This window comes from Orcinus orca, chromosome 1 (assembly GCF_937001465.1).
Source record: "Orcinus orca chromosome 1, mOrcOrc1.1, whole genome shotgun sequence".
Lineage (NCBI taxonomy): Eukaryota > Metazoa > Chordata > Mammalia > Artiodactyla > Delphinidae > Orcinus > Orcinus orca.
This window is the reverse complement of record NC_064559.1, coordinates 195,043,020-195,063,415: the sequence shown is the minus strand read 5'-3', so window position 1 is coordinate 195,063,415 and position 20,396 is coordinate 195,043,020. Positions and strand designations below refer to the sequence as shown.

Sequence of the window (20,396 nt, the reverse complement as noted above, 5' to 3'; positions counted from 1 at the left end):
TATTTCTCTTGTGGTGAATGGTGTGAACACAAGTGGCCGAGCCAAGCCAGGCCACATAAACCCATGCCATTGCCTGTGGCAGTCATCCACAGTGAACGCACCCTGCAGGGCTCTTTGGCAGAGAGTGTGGGTGCGTGATCCTGTTACAATAGAGGCAGAGCTGAGATCACCCATCCAACCTATCACACTTGAGAAAAATCAGTTCCTCCCTCTGGGCCTCAATTTCCCCACCAAATTGTGCATCAGAACTGTATGAGAGCTTTTTCAGAACACAGGTCCCCTGCCCCCACCCCAGACCTGCTGAATCAGAACCCCAGGAATAAGACCTGGGAATCAGCATTTTAAACAAGTGGCTCAAGTGTTTCTTAGCATCAGACAAATTTGGGAAAGTCAGGTCTAAGTGAGTCCAAGCCCCTGTAAGCCCTCAAAGCCCTGAGGCTTTCTGGGTCATAACCACCCTTTCCCCCTCCTCTTTGTTCCAAGCCCCTTAACAAGCCCCCCTCTCTCATAGATGCCCAGAGCCCAGCTGGGGGCTGTGCAGCCACACACACCCTCACCGCACTATCCCCCTTTGCCAGAGGAGGAAACAGAGGCCCAGAGAAGCGGAGTCATTTACGCGAAGTTCTGCTACTCAGTGGGCTCAACTAGGATTTAAACCCAGGACCATGAAACTCCAAGTCTACACTGTAGAACAGACACTTCCTGCCATTGAGATTTATGCCCTGGTTGGGAAGATAAGACATGGACAGAGTTTACATATTAGATGGCATAAATGAGGACCCAAGGAGGGGTCTGGGAGGTGAGGGAGATCACAGGCAGGAGAAATCATTTCCTCCTGGGGAATGGGAGAAAGGCATGCCATGGAAGACTTCTTGAAGAGGAAGCATTTGAGCTTAGCTCTGAAGAATAGAGAAGCTTCTAATAAGCAGAGATGGAATCATGCGGAGAAGAAGGTATCCTAGGAGAGGGAAGTACAAAAGGCAGACTGGAGGGAGAGTTCTCCTTTCTCTTCCTCCAAGGCACCAAGCTTCTCTGCCACAGGGTTTTTGCAAATGCTGTTCCCACTGCTTGGAATGCTTTGCCCCTTTCCCCCTTCCTTTTTTTTTTTTGCGGTGCATGGGCCTCTCACTGTTGTGGCCTCTCCCGTTGCGGAGCACAGGCTCCGGACGCGCAGGCCCAGCGGCCATGGCTCACGGGCCCAGCCGCTCCACGGCATGTGGGATCCTCCCGGACCGGGGCGTGAACCCGCGTCCCCTGCATCGGCAGGCGGACTCTCAACCACTGCGCCACCAGGGAAACCCTCCCCCTTCCTTTTGACCTAGCTCATCTTCATTGACCCTCCTGACCTGGTCACATGCCCCCAGCACCATGGCCCTCAAGTTCCTGTGGCTGAGATTTTAGCTTCACGTCTTTGATCATTTCATTCCTGTCTCCCCACCACCACCACGCATTGGTTCACGGTGAGTCTCCTTTCCCTCGCTGTGGTTCTCCTGGAGCCTAGGCAGGGGCACACCACAATGTACGCTTGGTGAGCAGTTGCCCAGGGGTCCAGAGAAGCATGGAGTGAGGTGGGGTGTGGAGAAGTACGATGAGGCTGGAAAACAAGACTGGGGACTTGATTTCCAGACAAATGTATTCAGTGCTTGGTTTTAATTGGACCCTAAAATTCAATATATAAATATCTAGCTCATGCCCTTATAAGGAGAAAGTATTTCTTTTGGGCAAGTGACTGGGCCTTGTTCGCTATCCCTTGGCATTCACCAGGGCCAGAGCTGTCGTCTGACTTCATAAAGCCGTCAGGCTGCCTTCGAACTATACTCCGCCACTCCAGAAAGCCTTTCCGTCCGTGTTCACGAGTCCTCTCAGGGCCCCCCAGAGACAGGAGGCCAGGCTGGGCTGCGTATCCCCACTTGGAGGATAAGGAAACAGGATTGGGAGAGGTCAAGCACATGCCTGGGCTCACTCAGCTGGGAAGGGGCAGACGCAGGGTTCAGTCTGGCTGTGCAGAGTCCACGGTCCCCGACACAAACAAACAAGACAACATAGAGGTGGATGGGAGGGGGAGGGCGAGCCTTGGCAGCATCAGAGGGTCAGAGGAGAGCCTCTCTGAGAAGGTGGCGTGTGAGCTGAGATCCGAATGACAAGGCGGCGGCAGCCATGCAGACCTAGGTGCAGGCAGCATTTCAGCCACGTGGGGCTTGTGCTAGGGGCTGGCCTCAGTACTCCGGGCCTCCCTCCAGGACTGCAGCGGACACACTCTCACCCCAAGCAAGCCCTGAAGAGCTGCACCTCTGCCTGGTCCCAGGGGTGGAGGGAAGGGTCTGGGCTTTGGAATCAGGCAAACAAACCTGGCTTTGAATCAAGCCTAGCTGCTCCCCGGCACTTAGCCCCAGACAAGTCACTTAGCCTGCGTCCGATCGCATCCTCCTTATGGGCATTACCACCCCCTCTTTGCGGGTCGCTGTGAGGCTTTGAGCTCATGTTCTCAAGGTACCTCACAGGCTGCCTGGGATGGCAGGCACTCAAAAAGCAGAGATCATTCTGTATTCACTCGAATCATACAATAGCACACATTTGGCAAGTGGTTTACTATTTTTGCCAGATACCAAGTCCTGAATGATGAATCTCCCCAACCTCAGTGGGTTCTGTTATTCTCCTATCTTACAGGTAAGGAAAGCAAGGTGTTAAGAGTTAAATGACTTGCCCACCAGGCAAGTCACTGGCAGAGCCTGAATAATTACATCACTGCATACTCAGGGCCCAGTGTTGGCTGGATCCAAGCCTTCTGCACAGGTAGGGCAAGCTGTACCTAGACCTGCCACACCACAGCCTGGCTGAGCAAATGCAGCCTTTGGGGCCACCCATACTGACTGACCAGTTAGGAAGATCCCCCGTCATCATGTCCTAGGGGGTCGTGTGGGAGAAAAAGGCATCAGTGCTGAACTTGACAAACTCCGCCCTCATCCAGCACGCCCCTCTCCAAGCTATGTGACCAGGCTGTCTAGGGAACCTTACTTCTCTGAGCCTTAGAGACCTCGCCTTCAAAATGGGCGTGTTTCCATCGTCCCAGCTTTGCAAGATGGTTGCCAAGTTAGTAATAAGGTGGACAAAGCACCGGGCACAATCGATGGCAGCTAGACTTAAAAATGAAATCAGAAGGTATGTTAGTTTCCTGTTGCCACTACAACAAAATGCCACAAACTTAGCAACTTACAATGACACGAAGTTCTTACCTTACAGTTCCGTGGGTCGCAAGTCTAGTCTGGATCTCATCAGGCTAAAATCAAGTGTCAGCAGGGCTGTGTTCCCTGCTGGTGGCTCTAAGGGATGACCTGTTTCCTCGCTCACTGGGGTGTTTGCAGAATTCAACTCCATGTGTTTTTAGGATTGAGGTCTCCGATTCCTTGCCAGCTGTCAGCTGGGAGGTCCCCTAGCTCCCAGGGGCGTCTCTCCGGTCCTTGCACGAGGCCCCCCTGCATCTCAGAAGCAACAACAGGGCGTCGGGTCCCCCTCAAGCTCCCGCTCTCTCGTCTGACTCTCATCTGGGAAGGATTCTCCTCTTTTAAGATCTCAAGTGATTAGAGCGGGTCTACCTGGATAATCCGGGATAATCTCCCATCTCAAGGGCCATAACCTTAATCACATCTGCAAAGTCTCTTTTGCCATGTAAGATAACGTATTCACAGATTCCGGGATTAGGTCGTGACATCTTTGGGGGCCGTTATTCTGCCTATCACATGCACACGTAAGTCGGAGTACATCAGCATTCATCCAGTGCAAACACCTCCTTTTATAGAGAGCAAAATTGAGGCCCAGAGAGGTTCCTAAGTGGCTGCCCAAGATCGTACAGCAGGCCCTTGGCGGAGCTGGTCTCTAACATCCTCGCCAGGTGTCAGAGTCTCTGTCTGTGACACCACTCCACATGGCTTTCTCATGGAAAAATTTTCGACTTTCCAAAGCCCTTTCTGCCAGCCATGTTCTCCTCTGATCCTTTTGCCCTCCTGTGGAGCGGGCACACAGTGGCTGGTCTCTAGAACTGGCATGATCATGTACTCACCTACTTCTCTCCCTGGGGGTGGAGAGGATCAGAGAGAGATAGGACAAGAGGGCCCCCAGTGAGGCCCATGCCTGGGGAAAGGAAGAGAGAGGGGGAGGGCGCGTCCCTCCCTGGGCTGAGGGCTCTAAATGCGTCGTCCTCTTTCATCCTCCCAAGCGTTCTGCAGGGGAGGCACTGCCCGCCTAGACTATCATCTAAGGTTGGTTCAGCTTGCCTGTAACAGGAAGAAAAATAACAGATAGCCGCTGCCACAGTAATGCTGTTTAGCAATCAACCGCAAAAGCAATGGCGTAAAAGCAAGAAGCACTTATCTAGCTCGTGAGTCTCCTGGTTGGATGGGTCTTGGCGGGGAGCATTCATATGTTTGCGCTCCAGCTACTCTGGGTTCCTCAGCAGCTCTTCTCTTTGGATTTTGTCAGGGATCTATTGCATGTTTGGGGTTGAGTGCGGTGGGCTGGTCAGGAATGGCCCTGGTGGGGACAACTGGGGCAACAGCTCCGCTCCATGTATCTCATCCTCCAGCAGGTCGGCCTGGGCGTGTTCTCGTGGCCATGGCGGGGCACCTAGATGGCTGGCAGATACATGCGAGGGCTTTTTCAAGCTTCTGCTTATATCGTATTTGCTTATATTCTATTGGCCAGAGCACGTCACACAGCCAAGCCCAGAGCCAGGGTCAGAGGCTGATTACACAAATTACAGGGCAAAGGATATAGAGACAGAGAGGCAAGTAATACAACCAGTCTACCACAGTCGCTTAGACCAAATGGAGATTTATTTTTCTTACGTGTAAAGGATGTCAGAAGACAGGAATTAGGGCCACTCCATGGACTCAGTAGGGATCCACGCCCTGAGGGGGAACGAGGCACACAGAGGGAAGGCTACTTCCCCAGGTCTCAGCTGGTGAAGAGATTGGAAGCTCCCCCAGGGCTCGCTGGGGGCAGCAGGGCCCCCGACCACCTGCTCCCGCCGCAGAGCAGGCCCTGCCTGGCCAGCCTCCCCTAACCTCTGGACCACAAGCCTCTTTTGTGCTTGCTCCCTGGGGCTCCATCTCCTGGCAGGGGTCACGGGGCGCCACTGATCCCATCCCCCTGCCGGTGTGCCCGGCTGGTAATTGAAAATACCAGAATTCCCTAAAGACCAACTTACAGGGAAACCTGACACCTCAGGGTGGGCGGCGGGCAGCAGGAGGGATGGGAGAACATCCAGCTGTTCCCTTTTCTCCGCCGTTAATCCCCCTGGATTCCAGGAGAAAGGCCAGCCCTCCTTGGCCCTCACTGGCCCGCCTTGATCATCTTCCCAGCAAATGCCTCCTCCTTGCCACACCCAGGGTTACGGGGCTTATGGGATCAGAGCCTGGGTTAGCTGCCTGTAACCCAAGCCTGCCAGCTAAGCCCGCCGAGCCCAGACCCCCATGGCTGTGGGGGACCTGCCTCCACCAACAGCTGAGCGCCCAGAGCCAGGGCAGCGGGTGGGTGAGGGGAGTCAGCCAGAGCCGGATGGAGTTAGCTTTGCAGCAGCCCTCTGAGGCCCACTGGTTTCAAGACCTCTGTGGTCAGCCTGCATCGGCCGCAGACAATGGAGGGGAGAGGAGATGCTGGACTTTGGTGGGCCTGGGTTCAAATCCCAGCTCCACTGCTTGGTAACTTTGGGCAAGTTACCTCATACTTCAGTGCCTCCGTTTCCTCACCTAAAAAATGAGTATAACAGTAATACCAGCCTCTCAGGGTTGCTGTGAATGTTAAGTGAGTTAATTGACGTAAAGCATTTGGAAAAGTGCCTGGTGTAGAGCGAACAAGGAATTGTTAGGTGTTAGCTGTGGGGCCTTCTCTTTTTTATTTTTTAAGGCATCATGGGGCATCCAGAGGTTGTCCAGATGACAGGCTTGCGTTTTAGTTAAGGAACAAGTTGCCACCCCTACCGCAGTCCTTCTGTGGCTCCCCAGTGCCTTTGCGACAAAGCAGCTCCTCGGCCTGGAGGTCTGGCCCCCACCTGCCTTGGCAGCCCCATCCCTGTGCCTCTCCTGAAACTACTTGTACCACTGCGTCAAGACTCTGAGTCCATGGGCCCCGGAGGAATACTCTAGCCTGGGCAGATGAGAGGGGCAGTCTCGGGCAGAAGCTGGGCTGGGAGAAGCAGCATGGTGGGTGGAAAATATACTAGACCAGGACTCAGCTGATCTAGGCTCTAGTCCCAGGCCCACCTCTACCTGCTGTGTGACCTTGGACAAGTTACTTCCCTTCTCTGGCCCTGAATCCACTACTCCTCAAAATAGGGGCCACAGGCCAGCAGCATCAGTATCACCTGGGAGATTGTTAGAACTACAAATTCTCAGACCCCATCCCAGACCAGCTGAACCAGAATCTCTGGTGGCGGGAGGAGGGGCCCAGTAATACGAGTTTTAACAAGGTCTCCTGGTTATCTCCTTACTTCCACTCAAGTCGGAAAAGTCCAATAATCTATAGGGACACATGCTACCACTTTCACCTCCATTATTGGGAGGTGAAATTGCAGGGAGAGATGTGGAAGGAGCAGCTTCGCCCCTGCTTGGGACTGGATCACCTTGGCCGAGTTCCAAAATGGAGGCTTGGGTCCAGGAGCTCCACACCAAGTCCAAGTCTCATGGTTTCTCCACTGCCTAGTATGGTGCCCAGCCTGGAGCAGGCACTCATTGGGCTGAAACAAATATGCCTTCTCCATTAGACTGTGCCCCCTGGAAGGCAGACACCCTGCAAGGTTCCTCTCTTGAGCTCCAGCACCCAGCATCGTGCCAACATCACAGTGACTCTGAATTGAAATTTTTTTCCAGCTTTCTTGAGATATTATTGACATAGATCATATGCAAGTTTAAGGAGTACACTGTGATGTTTCGATACACATGTATATTGCAAAATGATTGCCTTAGTGAGGTTAGTTAACACCTCCATCCCTTCACATAATTACCTGCGTGTGTGTGTGTTGATAATATTTAAGATCTACTCTCTTAACTTTCCAGTATATAATACAGTATTGTTAATTATAGTCACCCTGCTGTAAATAGGTCCCCAGAACTTATTCACCTTATAGCTGGGAGTTTTTACCCTTTGACCAACATCTCATTTCCTCCAACCCCCAGCCCTGGGTAGCATTCTACTCTATTGAAATAGTCTTAATAATATCTCCCTCCTGATGGTGCTGGGCGTCACACGTAAACCTTTGCCTGCATTTCTCCTTTCATCCTCACAGCGTCCTTGCCAGGTAAGGGTCCCCATTGGACAGGTATAGAAACTGAGGCTCAGAGAGGTTAAGAGAACTTGGTCAAGGTCACAGTATTGGGGAGTGGCGGAGTAGGGAGTTGCACGCAAGTCTCTCTGATTCCACCTCTGGGCTCCCAGCCACTAACCTAGACTGCCCTTCTGGGGGCTGGATTGGAATTTCCTTAGCTGAGTATTCTACAGTTCTCAGCAGGAAGCACTAGGTAAATGCACGTAGTAGCAGCGTAATGAGAACACTCCTCACCTATCCCTACGGGCTCAGTGCATGTCGCATGCTCCACAGACATGCAGTGGCAGCACGCGCCCCCCACGACATACATACCCCTCCCACCTTGGTGAGAGATCCCAGCATTCCAAGGAGCCCTGAAGATGACCTCATCCAGCCCCTCACACCAGAATTATCCTCAGACCCTTGGAGGCAGGGTCAGGGCATATCCCTCCTCGAATCCCTAGTGGCTGAGTTTAAAGCATCCTCACTGATTTTCCAGTGCATGTGAATGCACGCACATGAGCGCACGCACGCGCACACACACACACATACACACACACCCTGAGTGGTCACACTGCCCTGTGTTTTGTCTGAGGGGGGCTGAGACGCTTAGGGGAGGCCTGGGGGCAGGGTGCTTCCTGGGCCAGCAGGAAGGGTAAGCCCCCAGCCAGGATCCCCCAGATTAGCCCAGATCTGGGAAACTCCAAAAGGGGCCAATTTTGTTGTTTTCAACGGGGAGCTGACTACGACAGGCTGGAGAGAGGGACAGACAGCCCGGGCCTCACAGAGGAGCCAGGGCCGCCAGAAGTCCAGGAGAACAAGCTCTACACAATGGTGGCGCCAGAGGGAGGGGTGGGGCTGGGACTGGAGACAGGGTCAAGGAGGGAGGGGACAGAGAGTAGGACCAGCTCTGAGGGACAACAGGGAAAAGAGCTGGGGCAGGATAGTTCAGCTTCAGGCATAGCTCAGCTCCTCACTAGCTGTGTGACCTTGGGGAAGTCACCACACCTCTCTGAGCCTCAGTTTCCTCTTCTGCAAATTGCATCTATTTACCCCCATCCCACACTGTTGTTGAGAGGATCAAACAAAATGACACAGGTCAGCTGCTCAGTGCACAGTGGCCAGTGCCTAGTGATACCCGTGAACACTCACAGCACTGACCACGTGCCAGGCACCGCACTGAGCACCTGAAATGCTTTCATTCATCTGTCCTCACAACAGCCCCCAAGGCACATTACCATTAGGCTCACTTTACAGATGAGGAAACCAAGACACCGAGAGCTCTGACCACTCCTCCACAGGGATCTAGCAATTTCCTCATTAATTTCCAGTGAGCGTTTACTTGGAACTGGGCTGACCGCATGGTAACCAGGGCTGCGCTGGTAGAGCCTGAGCCACCAGGTTCAAGGGCTAGCCCTCCACTGCCTTGCCGCATGAGCCTTGAGCAGGTCACTGAACAGCTCCAAGCCTCACTGTCTCCATCTATAAACTGGGGATGTTAATAGCGTCAGCTCATAGGGCAGTTGTGAGAATTCTGTGTTACACCTGTGTTAATAGGTGTTGAGTACCTGGAACAGGGCTTGGCACAGAATAAGAGCTCAGTAAGTGTTAGGTCAGTGGCTTTGTCCTTGTTATTATTATACACATACACACAACCCTGAAAGCTCTTCAAGTGACTTCATGAAGCTTGAGAATATGTTGCTTTGTCCAGCCACTTACTATCTATGTAGCTTCAGGCAAGTCCCTTTACTGTGATTCTCAGTTTCCCCATCTGCAAAATGGGCTGAAGGAGGTCTGCTTCACAGGTTGTTGTGAGGATTAAATGGGTGCATGTGTATTGAGGACATAGCCCAGTATTAGTAGGTGCTCAATAGGCAGTGGTTGGTGGGGCCCCTCCTTTGGATTGGGTCTTCTTGATACCGTGGCAGGGAACAAGGAAGACAGAGTCTCCTTGTTTGACTAAGGAGGAAACTGCTGGGAGCCGGGTCCCTGATCTTCCCAGGAGGCCCACTGCCCCTGGCAGGGCAAGGAGCCAAACTGAGGGACAGGCAGCCCTCCCTTGGGGGTGGGGGGGCGGGGGGGCGTGGCAGAAAGAACAGAGGCTCTTCAGGGACACCTAGGCCAGGGTCCAAGTCCTTCTTCTGGGTGCTGCCACCCCATCTGGGGTGTCTTGGGCCAATTTTCCACAGCTCCTTGGGGTGCTGGAGGGAAGCCTAGACCCTTTCGGCCCATGTTGGCCCCTGGGCTGATCCAACTCCAGGACAAGGGCTAACCAGGAAGGACAGGCAGGGAACATTTGAGCTGCAAGATCACAGGGATCTTCCAGCTGTGCCCATGGTGCAGAGGAGGAACCAGGTCCAGAGAGGGGGGTCACTTGCCCGAGGTTGCCCGGGCAATTAGTAGCAGGACAGAGAGCAGGGCCTGGGTCTTCTGACCAGTAGACAGCTCCCTCCACGCTGGGGACAAAGGAACAGAGACAGAGCAGGAAACAGATGAGGATCTCTAAGCACTAATCCTCCAGGATCCCCTACCGGTCCCTGATCCATGCTCATGTCAGTGTGGTCAGAGCCCCTAGAAAGCAGGATTTGGGTGGGAGGAGAAGGGTCAGCCTCAGCCTCCTTCAGGAATCACCGTGATGGTCAAGACAGGGCATCCGCTTGTCACGGACCTGCCCAGGAGCCAGGAGAGACTGCAGGAGGTGCCCCTCTCACCCTGGTGAGTCCTCAGCCCCTCCTGGGACCAGTGAAGGACCGGGTCAGAACTCATGGACAAACCCTTCTCTGGAGAGTGGCAGACCTGGGTTCCAATGCCAGCTCCCCCACCAACAGGCTGTGTCATCTCAGGAAGCCTTGTGCTTCTCTAAGCTTCGGGGTCTGCACCTGTCGGTGGGGCTAATACTGCCCCCTCACTGACAGTCAGCTCAGGACACACACGTGTGAAGGGCCCAGGGCCATGGCTAGTACGTTGTGGGTGCTTTGTGCTTTGCGCAGGCAAAAAGCACAGGCATGGGTGCTCTGTGAAAGAAGGAATCAAGGAAGGGGCAGCAAGCTTGAACTCACTGTGACCTTGGGCAGCTCACAACCCCCTCTGGACCTCAGTTTCCACACCTGTAAAATGAGGGGATGGGACTAAATTATTTCTAAGGGTCCTTCTAGCACTAAACACAGCCTCCCCTGACATTTTTTTTTTTTTTTTTTAATTTTTGGCTGTGTTGGGTCTTCGTTGCTGCGTGCGGGCTTTCTCTAGTTGCGGTGAGCGGACGCTACTCTTCGACGCGGTGTGCAGGCTTCTCATTGCAGTGGCTTCTCTTGTCGCACAGCACGAGATCTAGGCACACGGGCTTCAGTAGTTGTGGCGCACGGACTTCAGTAGTTGTGGCATGTGGGCTCAGTAGCTGTGGCTCACAGGCTCTAGAGCGCAGGGTCGGTAGTTGTGGCGCATGGGCTTAGTTGCTCCTCGGCACGTGGGATCTTCCCAGACCAGGGCTCGAACCCGTGTCCCTTACATTGGCAGGTGGATTCTTAACCACTGCGCCACCAGGGAAGTCCCTCCTCTGACATCTTGTCTCCTACACCTAACCACCCTCCATGAGGGCACTAGCAACGCTGCTGGGAGGGATGGGTGAAATTCCGTAACATGCAATTAACCATTTTAACGTGTACAGTTCCGTGGCATTTCATACATTCACAGTGTTGGGCAATTACCACCTCTATCCAGTGCCAAATCATTTTCATCACCCCAAGGAAAACCCCGTACCCAGCATTCCCCATGCTCCCTCCTCCAGCCCCTGGCAACCACCAATCTGCTTACTGTCTCTATCACCTTACCTATTCTGAATATTTCATATAAATGGGACCAGACCATATGTGACCATACCGTTTGCATCTGCCTTTCACTTAGCATGTATTTGAGCTTTATCCTCATTGTAGTGTACTTCATTAGTACTTCATTCTCTTTTATGCCTAAATAATATTTTGTTATATATGTATACCACAATTTGTTTATCCATTCATCTGTTGATAGACATTTGGGTTGTTCCCACCTTTTAGCTGTTGTGAATAGTACTGCTATAAATATTCATACACAAATATTTGCTTGAGTACCTGTTTTCAGTTCTTTGGGGTATATGATTAGGGGTGGAATGGCTGGATCATATGGTAATTCTATGTTTCACTTTTTAAGGAACCACCAAACTGTCTTCCATGGTAGCTATGGATTTATTTTTATATATTTATTTTTCGCAGTCCTTTTTATTCACTGCAGTATCCCTGCACATAGGAGGCACTCAGTGCACATTTGTTGAAGGAATGAATGAATCTCCCACCGTCTCTGCTTCCCTGTCCCAGAGCCCCGTCCCCTTGTCTAGGGTCTGTATGTCCCCTGCTTCAGTAGACTGTAACCTCCAAGAGAGAATGAATTAACATTTCGTCCAACCCACTTGGGGCCGGACCAGAGAAGGGGCCCAATGCATCTGTCTTGAGTTGATGCGGCTGAGCTTCCCCAGGGATGGCTGGAGCTGTCGGTGTCTGTAATCTGAAGGTGCCTCATGAGAGCAGCACCTGTGGCCCTGCACCCTGTCGGCTCCCCAGGCTGGCTGTGTGGCCTAAGCCAGACGCCTTCCCCTCTGTGGTCCCACAGCTCTCTGTCTGGGCACCTTTGAGGCTGGGCCAGAAACTGCACCCTCTCATGCCCACCCCTGACACCTGACCTCTGACCTGTCTTCCAGCTCCATCGGCCGTGTCCATCATGCACCAGGTGAGCCGCACCGTGGACAGCATTACCCTGTCGTGGTCCCAGCCCGACCAGCCCAATGGCGTCATCCTGGATTACGAGCTGCAGTACTATGAGAAGGTACCTGTGCTCCTGGGCGCTCTCCCCACTCCCACCTCCCGCAGGGCCCCCTTCCAGGCTGGTGCTGGGGTTCTGCCATCCCGCAAGACTAGGCAGTCTGGTGAAGCAGAAAGAGCACTGGCCTCAGCTCCACTCCTGCCCAGCTGTGAGACCTCAGGCAGTTGCCTTGACCTCTCTGAGTCCTGCTTTTCTGGTCTAGGGGATCAGGCCACAATCTCAGTGAAATGCAGTGATCACAGCCCTTTCCCCACCAAGACCCCTTTCATCTTGACTTTGATGGGCCTGATGTTCTAAAAAAACTGGTTTTCCCAAAAGCTGCATTTCTTAAGTAATAATTAGTCATTTACCCATTCTGAAGCAGAGATTTGAAACTGCTCAAGAGAGCTTCTGACAGGGTGAGAGGGTGGAGCTTCCTCCCCATGTTGCTCTGATTCCAGCTAAAACACTTGTTTTTGTTTGCCTGAGTGCCCTTTGTATGTATGGGGAGAGAGTGATTTCTCTTTGAGCTTTTAAATCAGACCTTTATTACTCCCTCAGGGACCTAGGGTTGGAAGCCACTGGTGTAGAAGAAGGAGCATTGGACGAGGAATGAGAAGCTGTAGGTTCAAATCCCAGCTCCATCCATAACCAGCTGTGTGACCTTGGGCGGGCATCTTTCTCTCTCTGAGCCTCAGTTTCCCCCTGTGTCAAATACAAATGAGACCACCTCTCTCGTGTGGCGGCTGTGAAGGTTAGGGAGAAAAGGCAGGTGTAGTGCCCAGCATTGCCTGGCCCTCAGCAGAGACAAGTGTGCCTTCCCTTCCTCCCTCTTCTGCGCTGCCTGCTTCTCGGTGGGCAAGAGCTACATGATGTAAGGCCAGGTGAGCTCAGCACATCTGAATGTGGGGTCTGCACAGTACAGAGTCAGCAGGGACAGAGCAGCTGGACATCAGAGGCCCAGAAAACTCTCTCTTTGGGATGATGACGTTTTTAACTGCTCCCCGAGGCACCCAATAGCCACAGAGACTGTCCCTGGGAAAGGGATCACTGGGCTCCCATTTAGACTAGGTTGTAAATGACTACAGGAAGTACATTAGTTGAGGGTAAGCCCACTGGGAAATAGAAAAGGATGGAAAAGCTTTCCCTAACGACCAAGAGGAAGAGAGGGGGAGTCATTTGCAGCCAGCCCTGCTGGGGCCCGCGTTCTGAGGCCCAGCCCAGCCCTCCCACTCTATTAACCCCTGGGTCGGCCAAACTCTGGTGAGTCTCAGAGGTTCAGCAAACACCTGTCCAGCCTCACCCGGCTGGTTTGTGATTGCGTCCTTGCTCATCCCCTCGTCTAAGCAGTGCACTCCGAGAGACCGGGAACCACATCTGTCCAGCACACCACCTGCTCCCAGCGCCCTGGGCCTGGCACCAAGGAGACACTTGCTAAGCATTGGCTGAATAAATCAGTGAGTGGATCCCTTCCCGTGGCCTTGGGAGAGAGTGGAGACCTTGCCTTACCTCCGCTGTGTCCCTCGCCTGGCACACAGTAGGTGCTTGAGGTGTTGTTGGACAGCCTGAGCTGGGATGAGGTGAGGGAAGCAACCCCACCCTCGCTGGGCCCTGGAGAACCTTAAAGTAGCTGGGCACCCAGGGTAGCTGGACCAGCTGCTCCCAAGCCCAGGAAGCCCCAGCCTTTGCGGAACATTTCCACCCCCTCTGGCAGGGACAGTTTAGCAGCTCAGAATTAAAAAAAAAAAAAAAAAACTAATTAAGAAGCTTTATGATTAAATGAAACTGAAAGCATTTGTCCCCAAAGATTGGAACGGAAATGAGAAATCCCGGCGCGGGTCCTGCCTACGACCCATTTCCTACCGAGAAGGGAGGGGCTGGGGAGGCTGTCGGAGGTGTGAACCAGGAGGCAGCACTGTCCTACTTTCCGCCGCTACCTGGGCATCCCCAGGCCCCTGCCAGGGGTGGCAGGACCAGCAGGCCCTGCAGCAGCCATAGTTATCACCTGCTCACATTTCCTGAGTGCCCACATCACCTCTGTTACCTCATTCATCCTCGCAGCAGTGCTATTCGTCTCACTGGACAGGAGGGGAAACTGAGGCACAGGGAAGTTGGGTAACTTGTCCAAGAGCACCCAGCTGCTAAGTGGAAGACTTCACCTGACCCTCCTGCCTCCCAGTTTTCTCCCAGGGATATTCTGGGATGACTGTTAAGAGGTGGACAGGAACAGGCCCTGATGGAGAATTGTAGGCACAAATGGCAAGAGAGGGGCAGACATGAGGTACAGCTCTGATGAGACGTGGCCTTACTTCTGTCAACCCCTCCTCCCAGGGCCTGGGTGCAGAAAGAGACAGCTTGGCTCTGCAAGTGGGCAGATGGACTCTGGTTTGTTCAACATTCACTGTCACCAGCTTTGGGCTGGGCTGCTGGATGCCAGGAATACTCAGAGTAACCAGACATGCCTGAAGGCCTCAGGGATTTCAGTCCAAGGGAAAAGACAGGTTCAGACACAAATAGCCTTTAGACAAGATGTGCTACAGGCCACAGAAGGGCCAGCAAAGGTTTCATGGGGCCACCATAATCCTGGCATGGATGAGAGGAAATCTTCATTTAGGTTACATTTGAGCCGAGCCTTGAAAGATGCTAGGAGTTAACCAGACAGACAAGTGATGAGAGCAGGGTCATTCCAGATGGCAAGAACAGCATGTGCAAAGGCCCTGGGGCAGGAGTGTGCTAGCTGCATTCAGGGAACAAAGAAGGCGAGAGTGGCAGGAACCACCAGAACAAGGGAGGGATTGGTAGGGGAGGAGTTTGGGGAGGGAGGCGGGGTGGGGTTGTGGTGGGACTTCCAGGCCGTTAGAGTCTGGATTCAATTTAATGGAGTATGATAGGAAGCCATCAGGAGATTCTGGAAGGATGTGATCTGACTCCTATTACTTTTAAGATTCCTACTACTTGCCATGTGGAGAATAGACTGCAAGGGGGTCCCAGGGACACGGTAGACCCAGCACAGGGCTCTTATGGGACGCCAAGAGAGAAATGATGGTGACATGGAGTTGGAGGGCTGGCAGCAGAGATGGTGAGAAGCTGACAAATTCAGACAATATTTTGGAACTCAGGGGACCAGGGAGATGTGAAAGATGACTCCCAGTGGATGGTGGTGCCTTTTCCCGGGGGCACATGTGGGTTTGTGATTTGCAGAGGTAGGTGCAGTGCTTGCCAGGGGTAGGGAGATGGTAGCCAGGAACAGACAAGAGAGGGTGCAGAGGAAACACAGAAGTGGAAGGATAGGATCCAGGAGAAAGGCAGGATTTAAGGAGAGAAAGAAAAAGTTGTTGATGAAAGTGTCGGGGAAGACACCAGCAGAGGGTGAGCAGGAGAGCCAGACGTGGCTTCTATCCCTGATCTCTGACATCCCAGCCACCACCTCTACTTTTCTGAGTCAGCCCCACCCTTGGGGAGGCAGAGCCGGGCTGCTCGTGGTGAGATTTGTTTCTGGTAAGTCCACAGCCAGCTCTTACCCAACACTCCAGCATCCTCCTGGTGCCTGCAGTTGATTTCTTTAATGAATGCTCCAGATCCTCCCAGGTAGGGAAATTAGGAACTGAGCCCTGCAGTCCCCTGTGGGCCCCACCCCCCATCATCCTTCCCACTCCTCCTTTCCTTCTTTAGAAAGGGCTCTTTTGGAGCAGCCTCTCCGTTTGGCCTTTCCCCAGCTCCACTGGGATTTCCCAGCCTGCCTGGAGCCCGGAGCTGACAACCACGTTGCTGGAAGGTTTCTGGATGCCGTTGACGAATGGTGTTAGCCAGACCATGGTTGGCCGTTTCCATTGGTTCTGGCATCCCAGGGGAGGTGGCCTCCTTTGGCAGCTGCCCTGAAGCACACAGGTTCACGCTCCCTTTGGCTCCCCAAGAGCTCAAGAAGAGTCATTTGTGAGGCGGATGGGCCCTCGTAGGCCACATCGATTTATGTGTTTATTCAACAGAAACTTCTACTTGGCAGAAGTGTAGGGAAAGGATATTCCAGACAGAAGAGACAATGGTTGGGGGAGCAAGGAGTGAACTATGAAAGTCCAGGCTGCATTCAGGTTGTTGCCCAGTGTACATGGAGTTGTATCTACACGGAGAGGTTTGTCACTCATTCATTCACTTTTGCAGTCACTCATTCATTTAATGACCATTGGTGAAGGCCTACTCTATCACGTGTTGATGATAACAGTGATGGTGGTAGCCTACATTTACTAAGTTTTTAGGTGTCCTAGAGACTATGGTAAAAGCTTTCCCCTTGGGCTTCCCTGGTGGCGCAGTGGTTGAGAGTCTGCTTGCCGATGCAGGGGATGCGGGTTCGTGCCCCGGTCTGGGAAGATCCCACATGCCGCGGAGCGGCTGGGCCCGTGAGCCATGGCTGCTGAGCCTGCGCATCCGGAGCCTGTGCTCCGCAGCGGGAGAGGCCACAGCAGTGAGAGGCCCGCGTACCGCAAAAAAAAAAAAAGAAGCTTTCCCCTTTTTTTCCTATTAAATCTCCACAATCACCCTGTATGGTACATAGTGGTGTTATACCACTTTAGCGATGAGAGCACCGAGGCTGAGAGGGCTTAAGAAATGCAGCCAGTGCCTCATTGGTCCATTGGGTAAGGATCTAAACTGAGCACTAGTGGATTTCGTACTAAATTTCTTCCCATAATCTGTTGGTGCTTAACCTTTATGCAGATAATGGGACTTCAAAGAGAGGGGAGAGGGAAGAGAATTGATGGCTCTTGAGCACCTCCAATGTGCCAGGCACTACCTGATCAAATTTTATCTTCACAACAACCCTGAAAAGTTGGCATTTATTGCTCCATTTTCCGGAATAGAAAACGGGCTCAGGGAAGTGAAGGGTCTTTCCCAAGGTCACAGTGCAAAGAAGTGGAAGAACTGGCCTTTGAAATGACTTTCAATCCCATGCTCAGTCCTGTGCCTAGCTTTAGAGAAGGGATCCACTCAGGTTAGTGCCTAAATTTCCCGAGGCACCTATGCCACCAACAGTTTCCTCCCATCTCCTCATTACAATCAGAAACTTTCAACTTCCAGCCTCTAAGCGGGCAGCCACCGTCTGCAGAATCCAATCCCCCTTTTCAAGCCTGAGCCCATCCCGTGCTGGACAGCGGCACCTAGTGGCCAACTATGGGACTGCATCCCAGGTTCATAGAATGAATAGTTTAACATTCACTCATTCATTCATTATGTCAGTAGTTAGTGAGCACATACTACGTGCCCAGCCTGGGGGTACCAGAGATGAACCAGACAAGGTCCCTGCCCCAGGGAACCCACAGGCTTAGAGAAGACACATTTATATCGGAACAGTGGGTGGGAGAGGAGACAATGGACCTGCAGTCTCTGGCTGGGACATCTGGGAAGTCTCCCCAGCCGAGGCGATACTTGTGCTGAGTCTTGAATGATAAGTAGGGAACTGCCAGGCAAATGAGTAAAGAGTATTTCAGACAGGGGCAACAGCACTTGCAAAGGCTCAGAGTGTCCAGGGAAGGTCGGATTGCCAAATAAAATGTAGGACACCAGGTTATATTTGAATTTTTTTAAATATATTTTTAGTATAAGTATGTCTCAAAGAGTGCACGGGACATACTTATACTAAAAAATTATTCATTGTTGAGCAGAAATTCAGATTTAGCTGAGCATTCTGTTTTGTTTTGTTTTTTCTAAATCTGGCAGTCCTACTAGGGAAAGGGGAAGTAGTTGCATATAGCTGGAGCCTGGAGGACCCTGGGGATGTGGCAGGAGAGACTGGCAAAAGGCAAGTCATGGAGAGTCTGGAATGCCAGGCTAAGGAGTACAGCCTTCGCCCTGTGGCCGTTGGCAAAGGACTTTGCATGCAGGCCCCTGTGCTTGGTACAGGGGAACGAAACACAGCCCCTTCCCTCCGGAGTTTACAGTCAAGGGAGTGAGATGAGCATGGGCCTAAGGTGACGGGACATAGCCGAAACCAGACAGCAAGTACTCCAGGGCTCAGAGGAGGGGAGGCACATCTGGTGAGGAAGTCAAGGAGGCTTCCTGGAGGAGTAGGCAGGTGATCTGGCTCAGGAGAAGAGACTGCCTATCCGCTACTGCCCCCACATCCCAATCTCTTTCTCACCTCCTTGCCTTTGCACCTGCTGCTCCTTCCCAGCAACGCCCTCCCGCTTCTTTGCCTGCATGACTTCTATTTGTTCTTTAAGATTCCGTTCCAGTTGCCCCCAGTCTCCAGGGAGATTTCCTTGACATCATCTGATATCCCCCAGCCAGGCCAGGTCACATGCCCCTGGGCTCACTGCGCTTACCCTACCCGTGTAAGCATTTCATACATATTAATTCATTTCATTCTCTGAACGCTTTGAGGTAGCTATTATTATTATTATCCCCATTTTACAGGTGAGGAAAAGGAGGCAGAGAGAAGTTAAGGAACTTGCCCAAGGTCACAAAGGTAGTAAATAATAGAGTCAGGATTTGAACCGAGAAAGTCTGGCTCCAGTTCCCTTTAACCTATACACTATAATAACATTGTAATTACATTATTACAGTGTAGTTGTGTAATTACATAATAGGATTGTAGTTACAATTATTATCTGTAATAACATTGCTCACACTGAATTTAATTGTTTCATGAGAGTTTTCAAGGGCTCTGCGTACCCGGCCACGTACAGGATTAACATGTACAATCAGGTGTGCATTTTTCTACATAAGGGTTCATAGCTTTTCATCGGTTTCTCAAAGGGGTTCATGATCCTCAAAGGGTTAAGACCTCCCCACCATTTGCTTTGCTGAACTGAGCTCTCCAAGGAGGCCAGGGTCTCTGCTTTACCTCCTGTGAGTCCCTAGTGCCCAACCCAGGGCCTAGTGCAAAGAGGGTATTTGGGGAGGGTTTGCTGGGTAGCTGACAGACACCTGAACAAGCATCATGTAGGCTGGTAAACATCTGCATCAACTCAAGCACTTTTCCACTCCCACTGCAGCAGCTGGATCTTTGTCCTGTCCCAGACACCTCAGGTCACCCTGGACAGTGATCAGGTCAGAATTGGCATTCTCCTCTCTCAAAGGAGGGAACATCAGGTCCTGGGTATCCAAAGGCATGGGTATTAGAGGCGGCTTCATGCAGGAGACTTAGTTTGAGTCCCAAAGCAGCCACCAACTGATGTATGTGACCTTGAGCATCATTTTCCCTTTCTGGGCCTTAATTCCTGCCTCACTCAAATGTGCTGAGGCTGAAAGGGGGTCCGTCCACTTAATCCATAGAGGCATGAGGCAGGAAGAGGGATGCAGAAGTGAATAAGTTGGGCCCTCTCCCTGCTGTCTCTAAGAACCCACAGTCTAGTCTTCAGGGTCTGCATACAGTGGCCACTCAGCATATGTGTATTAGTCAGCTGTTATTGAGATGATGCTGCAGAACAAACAATTCCAACAATCCAGTGGCTTACAACAAGTGGCTATTTTTCTTGCTCATAGGTTTTTGTCTGTGGGTCAACTGAGGTGGTGCTGTTTCAGCCTAGGAGTTAGGTCAAGGTCTTCTTCACAAGTTTCTCCTTCTGGAACCAGCTGTTACCCAGGTTAAGCCTCACCATGGCAGATGGCAGAAGCATAAGAGACCAGGTCAAATCAACAAGCACATGTAAAGCCTCTACTTGCATTACGTCCTTTAGAATATTCCAACAGCCAAACCAAGTCACATGAACAAATTCAGCATCTGTGAGGCAAAGAAATATGCTCTGCCTTCTTTTGTGGGAAGTGTTGCAAATCATACGCAAAAGGTTTGGGTATGTGATTCTGTTACAGGAAAGGAGTGAAGAATTTGGAACCACAGATGTTTGTCCAGTAGCCAGACCTGCCCCAAGTGGCAGGAGTGGATGGTGGACTCTGGGCTACAACCTCACTAACTGTTTTCTCTGTTCCTCGGCAGGAGCTGAGTGAGTACAACGCCACAGCCATAAAAAGCCCCACCAACACGGTCACTGTGCAGGGCCTCAAAGCCGGCGCCATCTATGTCTTCCAGGTGCGGGCACGCACCGTGGCGGGTTACGGGCGCTACAGTGGCAAGATGTACTTCCAGACCATGACAGAAGGTAAGCAGGGTGCAGAGGGCAGGTGGAGGGTGTTGACTCTACAAACAGAACAAGGACCACCTCCTACAAAGTGCCTTTGTGCAAATTAGAAAAGGCACCCCCTCTTCTAGATGTCAATTCTTCCTCCCTCCCGGGTGAGAACCTTTGTGCACTGTACAAACTGCACAGCCACATATAGAGGA

At 52.2% G+C, this 20,396-nt stretch overlaps 1 protein-coding gene across 2 annotated transcripts in view; it reads left to right on the top strand.

Moving 5' to 3' along the window:
• EPHB2 (EPH receptor B2) overlaps positions 1-20,396 on the top strand; it is a 186,947-nt gene that overhangs the window by 147,545 nt on the left and 19,006 nt on the right. For both annotated transcript variants that reach the window (XM_004272520.3, XM_012533953.3), the window contains exons 6-7: positions 12,024-12,148; positions 20,052-20,214. In XM_004272520.3, the coding sequence (XP_004272568.1) occupies positions 12,024-12,148; positions 20,052-20,214 (288 nt within the window). The remainder of the gene's footprint in view (positions 1-12,023; positions 12,149-20,051; positions 20,215-20,396) is intronic.